General features: G+C 41.2%; 1 protein-coding gene across 2 annotated transcripts in view; it reads right to left on the reverse strand.

The window, feature by feature from the left end:
- The window catches only part of LOC132391547 (probable ATP-dependent RNA helicase DDX60), an 81,526-nt gene that overhangs the window by 4,473 nt on the left and 64,741 nt on the right, over positions 1–12,312 (reverse strand). The window contains exons 32-34 of one of the 2 annotated variants that reach the window (XM_059964881.1): positions 9,608–9,732; positions 5,572–5,719; positions 4,449–4,603 (exon numbers count right to left, since the gene is read on the reverse strand). In XM_059964881.1, coding sequence (XP_059820864.1) covers positions 4,449–4,603; positions 5,572–5,719; positions 9,608–9,732 — 428 coding nt within the window. Of the gene's footprint in view, positions 1–4,448; positions 4,604–5,571; positions 5,720–9,607; positions 9,736–12,312 lie in introns of both variants that reach the window. The other variant, XM_059964880.1, reaches the window with a different exon arrangement.

The following is a 12,312-nucleotide window of genomic DNA, read 5'->3' on the forward strand; positions in this document are numbered from 1 at the left end:
ATTATTTTAAAGCACTGAAAATTCTGTTATCCTTCAAGATATTATCATCATCACTCTCCTCCTGACTGTCTTTATTTCAAAAATGGTAGGAGATGCAGGTCTACTTGTCCTGCTCCTTCTTATTCAATTGTCCCCTGTGCCAAAACTCAACAACGACCAGCACAAAGACAGAACAGGGACAGCGCACCAGAATGCGGAGCGCGTTATTTGATCTGGAGCGCATTTTTTATTTTGAGAACATACGTGCACCTGCGCACTACTCATGTCCATCACTTAACAGAAATGACATGTAACATGTAAGGCTTATTGAAAAAAATATTTTCAAATGCATTTTTTACATAACACAACGAAGAAACTTATTTTTAATTTCAGTGGGAACAGTGTTGTTGGTCTCCCTTTTTAACCAGCGCATCAAAGTCTGGATTTAGTTTTGTTGTGGCGATTCTCAGGATGGATCTGAGGTGTTGGTCAGTTAACTTGGATCTGTGGCTGCCTTTGTTGATGTTCATGACGCTGAACGCCTGTTCACACAAATAGGTCAAGCCGAACAAAGAGTAAAGCGCAAATGTGGAGTAATACGTTGCATCTCAACAAAGGTCAATGTATATAGAGGGCGTCATCTATTGGGAAAACGCCATAATTGCGGGGAAAAAACGTTAACAAGGTTTATTAATATAATTTCATCAAGTTCTGCGGGCCGGATTAAAAAGCTTAACGGGCCGCATATGGCCCCCGGGCCATAGTTTGCCCATGCCTGGTCTAGGCCCTTTGACACTCAAGGTTGTGCCAACCCTTTAACCTACTCAAAGATCAGTCTAAATTTTCTCTCGCGCATAACCATCCATTTTTCTTTTATTCGTATGCCTGAGTTTTAAATGTCCGTAAAGTATCTACCACTACTACCACCCCCTTGCAGCATGTTCCATACACCTATCACTGTTTAAAAACACCTGACATCCCTACTATACTTTCCCTCTACCAAGTATCATAAGATCATAGACCTCAAGATGGAGGAGCAGAATTAGGCCATTGAGCCTGCTCTGCCACTTCATCATGGCTGTTTCAACTTTCCTCTCAGCCCCAATCTCCTGCTTTCCCTCCATACCCCGACCAATCAAGAATCTATCAAACTCTGTCTTAAATATGCATAATGACTTGGCCTCCACAGCTGTCTGTGGCAAAGAATTCCACAGATTCACCACTCTTTGGCTAAAGAAATTCCTTCTCCTCTCTGTTCTAAAAGGACACCCCTTTATTCTGAAGCGGTGCCCTCTGGTCTTAGACTCTCCAATCACATCCACTCTACCAAGGCCTTTTACCATTCAATGGGTTTCAATTGGGTCACCCCACAATTCTTCTGAACTCCAGTGAATACAGGCCCCGAGCTATCGAACACTCTTCATCTGACAAGCCTTTCAACCCTAGAATAATATCTGTGAACCACCTTTGATCCCTCTCACAGGATCATAGAATCATAGAAATCTACAGCACATTCCAGGCCCTTCAGTCCACAACACTGTGCTGACCATGTAACCTACTCTAGAAACCGCTTACTGCATTGCCCTCTATTTTTCTAAGCTCCATGTACCTATCTAAGAGCCTCTTAAAAGAGCCAAAGTCGCTGGCAATGCATTTCACACACGCACCTCTCTCTATGTAAAAATCTTACCTCTGACATCCTCCTTGTACCTACTTCCAAGCACCTTAAAACTATGCCCCCTTGTGTAAGCTATTTCAGTCCTGGGGAAAAAGCCTCTAGCTATTCACACAATCAATGCCTCTCATCATCTTATACACCTCATTCAGGTCACCTCTCATCTTCTGTTGCTCCAAGGAGAAAAAGGCCATGCTCGCTCAACCTATTCTCATAAGGCATGCTCGCCAATGTAGGCAACATCCTTGTACATTTCCTCTGCACTCTCTACAGTGTCCACATCTTTCCTGTAGTGAGGTGACTAGAACTGAACACACTCAAGTGAGGCTTCACCAGCACTTTAAAAAGTCTCAACATTACACACGTGCTTTTATATTCTAGTCTGTTTGAAATGAATGCAACATCATACTTGTCTTCCTCATGACCAACTACCATTTTACCACGTGCCTCCAAGTACCCCAAGACCTCATCCTTAATAATCAACTCCAACATCTTCCCAACCACTGAGGTCAAACCAACTGGCCTATAGTTTCCTTTCTGCTGCCTTTCTCCCTTCTTGAAGAGTAGAATGACACTTGCAATTTTCTAGTCTTCCAGAACCATTCCAGAATCTGGTGACTTAAAAGATCATTGCTAGTGCCTCCACAATCTCTTCTGCCACCTCTTTCAAAACGCAGGGGTATAGACCATCTGGTCCAGATGACTTAACTCACTTCAGACCTTTCAGCTTCCCAAGAACCTTCTCCCTAATTATGATGACTTCACACACTTCATGATCCCTGACACCTGGAACTTCGACCACACTGCTAGTATCTTCCACTGTAAAGACTGATGCAAAATACTCATTCAGTTTGTATGCCATTTTCTTGTCCCCCATTACTAACTCTCCAGCATCATTTTCCAGTAGTCTGATATCCACTCTTGCCTCCCCTTTACACTTCATGTAACAGAAGAAACTTTTGCTATTCTCTTTAATATTACTAGCTAGCTTACTTTCATATTCCATCTTAACATTCTTCATGACTTTCTTAGTTACCTTCTGTTGAGTTTTACAAGCTTCCCAATTCTCTAACTCTCTAACTTCCTATTAATTTTTGCTCTATTATATGCCCTCTCTTTGGGTTTTATGCTGGTTTTGACTTTTCTTGTTAGTCATGGTTGTGTCTTCTTCCCTTTAGAATACTTTTTCCACTTCAGATATGTATATCCTGTGCCGCTCTGTTATCATCCCTGCCAGTGTTCATTTCCAATCAATTCTTCACAACTCCTTTCTTGTTCCTCTGTAATTCCCTTTACTCGACTGCAATATTGATATATCTGACTTCAGCTTCTCCACAAGCTTCAAGGTGAATTTGATCATATTATGATCACTTTCCCCTAAGGGTTCTCTTACCTTAAGTTATCTAATCAATTCCAGCTCATTGCACAATACTCAATCCAGAATAGCTTATCCTCTTGTGAGCTCAACCACGTGCTGCTCTTAAAAGCCATCTCATAGGTATTCTAGAAAATAGCCCTCTTGGAATTCAGCATCAACTAATTTTCCCAATCTACCTGCACCTTGAAATCCTGTATGACTATTGAACATTGTCCTTTGGCACATGTTTTCTATCTCCCATTGTAATTTGTAGACCACATCCTTACTACTGTTCGGGGGTCTGTATAAATTTCATCAGGGTCTTTTTACTCTAGCAGGTCCTTAGCTCTATCCACAATGATTCAACACCTTCCGCCATATCACCACTTTCTAATGACTTGATTTTATTTTTCCATCAACAGAGCAACACTGCCCCCTCGGAATGCCTGCCTGTCCTTTCAATACAATGTGTATCCTTGGATGTGAACTCCCAGCTAAAATCTTCTTAGCACCTCAGACTAAACTGTCATTTTCCACCATCCGTGAATTTCAGCTCATTCATAACTGCATAGCCTTCATTATTATTTTACAACCTATTGATACAAAATATTTAAATTTATACTGTATGTTCAAGGCCCTTCAGTATTTCATCTCCACCAAATCTTTGCAGTTTACTTTGTTATACAAGGCTCTAAAATGTGCTTCCCTCCACCCTCTTATACATCCTCCACCATTACCAGCTGGTTTCACAGAAATGTGAGAACAGTCAGTGCTTGTATTTACTAACAATCACAGCTAATCTGTCCCCTAATATCCTTGGCCAGGAGAAACTTCATCACAGATCTAAAATTTTATATTTATTTTATGAGGAAGTTTCATATTCATACCTTGTGTGAAGTTCACTCCTAAAACCTTTCACCTTTTGGTTCTCCAGATTAGAATTCAATCATAACAGTAGGAGGCTATTGCACCACTGAAGGTTGCTCCAACATCCAATATCATAGCTGATCAAACAGCCAAAGCCCTTGTTCCCACCCAATCGGCACAACCGGATTCCTTTTGTTGCTGTTGTTCCTTTTCATGCCTTGTGGCGGATCAGGTGCCATTTTTGCCTCCTCTGTAGCATTTTACTTTAAAAAAAATGAGTTGCTAGCTCGACGCTCAACCCAGCATGGATGGAAGGCGTGCAAGGAGCTAGCTGGATTCAAACTTAGGACCATTCACCTCAAAGTCCAATGCTTATGCCACTACACCATTGCCATTAATTTCAGCCTTTAACATGATCGAAGCCCAAGCAATGAATGCTATAAAATACAGGTTAATCACCCTTCCAAGAAGCAAATTTCATCCTTTTTCAATCTGAAGTGCCTGACCATATCTGGAGACTATGCCACTTGTTATTGCAATGCTAAATAAAAGTAACAAGGTACAACTTACACTGTCCATGTTGCTCGCTTTGAACAGATCCAGATTACTAATCCCAGACAAACATGCAAATGGTGACACGGCAGTTGTTGGATGATTTCCAAAGGCAGTCAACTGATGTAGGAATTTAGAATCGGCTACTTGGGGAGACTGAACACCACAAAAAGCTGAGGAAGAACGTCAACAATAAATCAGTACTACTCAGCAGTTAATTTTCATGGAATAGACCACTTTAAAAGTTAATGGGTTTGAGATTCTGGTTTAAATTCTCTGCATTTTTGACTGAAGCTAGGGGAGTTAGCACCATTTAAAAATAGTATTTCCAAGAAAAGCCGAGTAAAGCAACAGATTTATGCTAATTAGAAGGATGATAATTTTAAATTTTAATACAGCATTATGAATGCTGCCTGAAAGAGCATTGCAAAGAAATTCAATTTTGAAAAAAGGAATACTGAAGAAATTAAAAACCACATGGAAGAAAAACAAAGTCTGCCAACAGATGATAGCTCCTACTAACACCAATAGCACCCACATGTCAGGTCTAAATTGGCAAGCAACCACCAATCCAATCCCTTTTTCAAGGCAGGATAATGTAGTACAAGATAAGCACTGGCACTAAGAATCAATATCCCACTTAATAATTTTTATGTGTTCTACAAATCAGTGAAAAAGCTAATCACATAAATCAGCCTCAGGGTAGTCAGTTTGTGTTTGAGACATTTACTTTGATTGCTGGCAATTTGTAACTAAAGATTGCCATCAGTTTCATGTTACAACCATCCCAAGGACATGGATAACATTGGTAATTACTGGCCATCATTAGTACTTAGCCACCCTCTTGAACCACTAGTGGATCATTCTAAAGATCAAACACATAGTATCATCTGCAAGTCAGAGTAAAAAGACTTTAAATTCCAGTTTTCAAAGGAAGTCAATTCAATTTACCACAGATGATTACTTTTCCTGGCTGTTGCTTGAAACTGCCAGGTTTAGGTTGGTATACAAATTCCCTACCCTTGGAATGCTAGTATATTACACTTGTTTAAGGATGCACTTCCAGGTCCAGCATTACACAATAAATTAAATTGAAGTTTTAAATTCTAAAATATAACAACTGTTTGAAATATATATTTACATATCCCTGATAAAGGAAGTTGGCATTCTTCAGTCATGTCTACTTGTTTTGATGCAGCAAGGAAAAAACATCCAAAAGTCTCCTGGATACTTCTGTTATATTCATTGACTGCTTCAGCAAACTCTTCTGGAAGATCGTCCAGGAACACCTAGACAAGAAATAATTCACAATTTATTTTCTTAGGCAAGTAGCATCTCTAGAGTTGAACTATAGTGCTGACAGTTTTATCTACTCTGACTTGATCATTTTGTTAGCAAAAGTTTAACAATATAAATAAATTGAAACAGTGTGGCGACCCACTTTCTGCACAGGCGAACCGGCTCACAAATAGCCAGCGCGCGGGGGGGAGACTTTGGTAATGCACCTCTGAATTCATTTCTGCCCGGAGAGGGCGGGGGCGCTAGGGATTAAATACCAGCGCCGCAAAGTGTGAATAAACTAGTCTCCAAACGACTTACCGACTGCGTGTCGTTATTTCAGCGGTGTGTAGCACATCGCTACATCAGAAACATTAAACTGAACCAAATAGATTACAAATAAAAAAAATTGGGGAAAAAACTGACAAAAAATGAGACATTCACTTTAAGAGTTTGCATTAAGAAAAATTAACTTGTAAGGAAGTAATGTTAGTTTGAATAACAGATTACTACTTCCCTTGTGGAACAATGGCTCAGTGACTTCCTGTGGTATGTTTTTAATCATGTAAAGGTTTTTGTCCCACTGAAATTTGTACTTGGCTTGTTGCACTGGTGCATAATCTCTTTGGCTGTCCCATCGATTTCTGATGATGACTGAGGCTTGGGCAAGGTTGTATGGAAGGACATAGAACATAAGAATAGTACAGCACAATACAGGCCCTTCGGCCCACAATGCTGTGCAACCCTCACACCCTGCCTCACATATAACCGTCCACCTTAAATTCCTCCATATACCTGTCAAGTAGTCTCTTAAACTTCACTAGTGTGTCTGCCCCCACCACTGACTCAGGCAGTGCATTCCACGAACCAACCACTCTCTGAGTGAAAAACCTTCCTCTAATATCCCCCTTGAACTTCCCTCCCCTTACCTTAAAGCCATGTCCTCTTGTACTGAGCAGTGGTGCCCTGGGGAAGAGGCGCTGGCTGTCTACTCTGTCTATTCCTCTTAACATCTTCTACACCTCTATCATGTCTCTTCTCATCCTCTTTCTCTCCAAAGAGTAAAGCCCTAGCTCCCTTAATCTCTGATCATAATCCATACTCTCTAAACCAGGCAGCATCCTGGTAAATCTCCTCTGTACCCTTTCCAATGCTTCCACATCCTTCCTATAGTGCGGCGACCAGAACTGTACACCTTACTCCAAGTGTGGCCTAACTAGAGTTTTATAGAGCTGCAACATTACATCGAGTCTCTCAAACTCTATCCCTCGATTTAGGAAAGCTAACACCCCATAAGCTTTCTTAACTACCCTATCTACCTGTGAGGCAAATTTCAGGGTTCTGTGGACATGTACCCCCAGATCCCTCTGCTCCTGCACACTACCAAGTATCCTGCCACTTACTTTGTACTCTGCCTTGGAGGTTGTCCTTCCAAAGTGTACCACCTCACACTTCTCCAGGTTGACCTCTATCTGCCACTGCTCAGCCCACGTCTACATCCTATCAATGTTTCTCTGCAATCTTCGACAATCCTCTACACTATCTACACCACCACCAACCTTTGTGTCATCTACAAACTTGCCAACCCACCCTTCTACCCCCACATCCAGGTCATTAATAAAAATCATGAGAAGTAGAGGTCCCAGAACAGATCCTTGTGGGACACCACTAGTCACAACCCTCCAATCTGAATGTACTCCCTCCACCACAACCCTCTGCCTTCTGCAGGCAAGCCAATTCTGAATCCACCTGGCCAAACTTCCCTGGATCCCATGCCTTCTGATTTTCTGAATAAGCCTACCGTGTGGAACCTTGTCAAATGCCTTATTAAAATCCATGTAGATCATATCCACTGCACTACCCTCATCTATATGCCTGGTCACCTCCTCAAAGAACTCTATCAAGCTTGTTAGGCACAATCTGCCCTCCACAAAGCCATGCTGACTGTCCCTGATCTCTAAATGCCCATAGATCCTATCTCTAAGAATCTTTTCCAACAGCTTTCCCACCAGATGTAAGGGTCACTGGTCTATAATTACCTGGACTATCCCTACTACCTCTTTTGTTCAAGGGGACAACATTCGCCTCCCTCCAATCCTCTGGTACCATTCCTGTGGACAACGAGGACATAAAGATCCTAGCCAGAGGCTCAGCAATCTCTTCCCTCGCCTCGTGGAGCAGCCTGGGGAATATTCCATCATGCCCCAGGGACTTATCCGTCCTAATATATTTTAACAACTCCAACACCTCCTCTCCTTAATATCAACATGCTCCAGGACATCAACGTCACTCATATTGTCCTCACCATCTTCAAGTTCCCTCTCATTGGTGAATACCGAAGAGAAGTATTTGTTGAGGACCTCACTCACTTACACAGCCTTCAGGCACATCTTCCCACTTTTATCTCTAATCGGTCCTACCTTCATTCCTGTCATCCTTTTGTTCTTCACATAATTGAAGAATGTCTTGGGGTTTTCCTTTACCCTACTTGCCAAGGCCTTCTCATGCCCCCTTCTTGCTCTTTTCAGCCCCTTCTTAAGCTCCTTTCTTGCTACCCTATATTCCTCAATAGACCCATCTGATTCTTGCTTCCTAAACCTCATATATGCTGCCTTTTCCCACCTGACTAGATTTTCCACCTCACTTGTCACTCATGGTTCCTTCACCCTACCATTCTTTATCTTCCTCGTCAGGACAAATTTATCCCTAACATCCTGGAAGAGATCCTTAATCATTGACCACGTGTCCATAGTACATTTCCCTGCAAAAACATCATCCCAATTCACACCCGCAAGTTCTAGCCTTATAGCTTCATAATTTGCCCTTCCCAATTAAAAATTTTCCTGTCCTCTGATTTTATCCTTTTCCATGATATCGCTAAAGGCCAGGGAGCAGTGATCACTGTCCCCCAGATGCTTACCCACTGACAGATCTGTGACCTGACCTGGCTCGTTACCTAATACTAGATCTAGTATGGCATTCCCCCTAGTCAGCCTGTCAACATACTGTGACAGGAATCCATCCTGGACACACTTAACAAATTCTGCCCCATCTAAGACTGGCAATTACCCACACTGCAAGTCTCCCCTCTCCACGCCACCAATGTTGTCCAAGGGAAGGGCATTAGGACCCATACAGCTTGGCACTGGTGTCATCACAGAGCAATGTGTGGTTAAGTGCCTTGATCAAGGACACAACACGTTGTCTCAGCTGAGGTTCAAACTAGTGACCTTCAGGTCACTAGACCAACGCCTTAACCAACTGGCCACTCGCCACACCTACTGATGGATTATATTTAAATACCAGAGCCAGAAAGTTGTAAAGCAACATCAAAACATACACACACTTCTAATAAAAATAAAAACACTTCCAATCTTCCTCCCAATCTCATGTAAGCTGATCACTTTCCTCTATCCAAATTTAACATACCGTTCGTTACTGTACTAATTCACCACAAATGACATCTGGCATACTGGCTAAATTAACAGTAAATTATAGACAATAGTTTCATGCCCACCAGTTAACAGAAGAGCTTTAATCAAGGATAGATTGCAACCCTAATTAAAAGGCAATTTAAAAAGAGTGATAACAGAGCACCAGCAAGTTCTTTACAAATTAACTCACTATGGAGGGAAGTAAACTTTCTTTAGTCAAGACATAAGATTTCTTAATGTGTGTCTATTGTAACAACATAGTACCTGTTCTCAGAATAATAGCGTGGCCAGGCATTACTTTAAAAACAAAGATAAAACTGCTAGAAGAGTTTGGATTCAAAAGCTTTGAGAAACAATTATTAAAACTGTGTATCAAAAATTAAAATGTGTGAAAATTGTATTTCACAATTTAGTAAAAAAAAATGTCATTCACTTGAAGAACTAAATTGTTTCACATCTCTATACCTTTGATTGGTGGAATGTGGCCCAACCCTTCTCTGTTGAACAAGAGGGAAGATATAGCCTTCCAAAGATATTTGCTAATATCAGAAGTAAAGATTCCATCACTTCCTCAGAAAAGCATATTGAACCTGCTAAATAAACCATAATCAATACCAACAGATTAGTATAATCCTTTATTTTCACTGTAAATGCAATGCTGTACAAACTCAGCCAAACTTTATAAACATTTATTATCAATGCAATAGAATCATTTGTTCACTGTTTTGAAACTGTTCGCCGCTACTCCTACAAATGATATGCCTCAACCACAAACACGTACAGGAAGGTTAGCCTATTCAAGGACCTTCAGCCAGGCCAGTTTATATTAACCACCTGGAAGGGCAAGAATGATTCACCATCTGATATTCATTACTTTGTAGAAAGCAGAGTCTGAACTCAAATGTGCAAGTTCAATCGTGCACCCCCATAACCACAGTGAAGAATAGGCTATTCTTTCACCCACACACCCCATCCTGTGAGATACTGTTATCCAGTGCAGGAATGCTCTCAACCTTTGTACTGGATGTTTTTAGCTGACTGCCTTTATGCTGTTACAGAGAACTCATTCCACTGTGAGCAGCTACGCACTTTGTTGTGCTACTTACTCTAAAGCATATCACATGACTGGGTCGGCACAAGTTGCAAGTCTAAACCAACAGATTCAATACCCACAACACACAACAAATTGCCTCCGGAAAGATTGTCCAGCTCACACCTAACTTCCACCTTATCAAGCAACTCACTCTGCCATTAGCCCAGCTATAGGCTTATTTTCAGTTTCTGAAAGTGCCCTGAACAGTCCCATACATCACAAGAGTATGGACAGCATTCTTGAGGCTCTGGTTGAAAATATGTGGTAAGATTTAATTACTTCCACTTCTTTTCTCTGCACACCCCAATCCCCATTTCTTACACTCCCCAGAATTCAATGGCAACAAGAATCAGGGACCATGTCAGTTCTGGTACAATTTTTGGGTCCTCAAGCTGTACTGTCCTGGTGAGTAACAAAAATTGTTCCATTTGTGTTTTTAAATATGCCTAAGAGTAACAGTATCTAGCTATGGATAAAATAAAACCAATTTCTCAGGACTGGCCCTTGGAGGAAGCTTGGTTTGTCAGTCTAGTTCAAAGAAATGATCTGCCGTACTGACTTATATTAATGGAAAATGTTCAAAATTATTAAAGATGACTTATAAGCATACTGTACTTCACACTCTGATATCCAAATTGGTTTACATCAACAGTCAAGGTTACACTCTTGAAATGAGATAACTGCAAAATGACAATTAACTAGACTGTTCAATTAGTGCAGTCCAAAATAAAGTTAATTTTATCCTATACTGTATCAAATATGATTGGGCTTCCACTGAGCATCCTGCTCTGAATCATAACTACTTCTCACACTCCAGCTGCTACCCTCCCATTAAACCTTTCCAGTACCTTCTGCCTTTATTTCAGGTTTAACATTTTGCTATAATTAACAATTAAAAGACCTAAGGAACTCAGCAGACCAAGCAGCATTTATGGAAAAGAGTAAAACTGTTGACGTTTTGGGCCTAGACCCTTCATCAGAACACAAACTAAAAGACCAAACAGACTGTGAATGTTTGTTGTATATGCTACGTAGCATTCAGGTGTGCATTAAAATAATATAATAAATAGTAATACTTTAATTCAAACGATTGGTGCAGTCTGGCACAATTCATTATCACAAGAGATTCTGCAGATCCTGGAAATCCAGAGTAGCACAAGCAGAATGATAGACGAACTCAGAAGATTAGGTAACATCTATTGACAGTCAATGTTTTGATCTGAAATCCTTCCACACGACTGAAAAGGAAAGGGAGGACTATGGGAGAAAGGGAAGAAGGAAAGACACTAGAGAGGTGATAGGCAGGTAACCAGAAAGGGTAAAGGGGAGCCACAGTGGAGAATAGGAAAAAAGGGGGAGGGGGGAGAAATTACCAGATGTTAGAGAAATCGATTCATATCATCAGGTTGGAGGCTACCCAAATGAGGTGTTGCTCCTCCAACCTGAGAGTGGCCTCATCGTGGCAGTCCTTACCGCTTTTTGGAATGGGAATAGAGAGTGGAATTAAAGTGATTGGCCATGGAAACACTGCCAATTGTGTCAACTTGCCTTTAGAATAGTTCTCCTTCTTTCGGATGAATCTACCCTGTGTCTTCTGAATTGTTCCCAGAAACTCCAGCCATTGCTGCTCTGCTGTCATCCTGGCTAGAGCTCCAATCCAATAGATTCTGGCCAGCTCCCCTCTCATGCCTCTGTAATTCCCTTTACTCCACTGTAATACTGACATATCTCTGGATCATTACACAACACTCAGTCCAGAATAGCTGATGCCCTGGTGGACTCAACCACAAGCTACTCTTAAAAAGCCATCTCATAAGCATTATACAAGCACCCCCCCCCCCCCCCCGGGTTTTCAGCAACAATCTGATTTCAATATTCCAAATAAAATCCAGAAATTCGAATCTCTGCCCCTTGCACCAGTTCCTCAGCCATGCAGTCATCTGCCAAATCATCTTCTTATCCTCACCAGCATCAGGATAAGGTAATCACAGTATCATAGAAGCCTGTGGGAGTTTGTGAAGGCTCTTCCATGTTTTGATAGTCAAAATGAATATAGATAGCATTGAACTCATGAGGA

Source organism: Hypanus sabinus, chromosome 3, assembly GCF_030144855.1.
Source record: "Hypanus sabinus isolate sHypSab1 chromosome 3, sHypSab1.hap1, whole genome shotgun sequence".
Classification (NCBI taxonomy): Eukaryota; Metazoa; Chordata; class Chondrichthyes; order Myliobatiformes; family Dasyatidae; genus Hypanus; species Hypanus sabinus.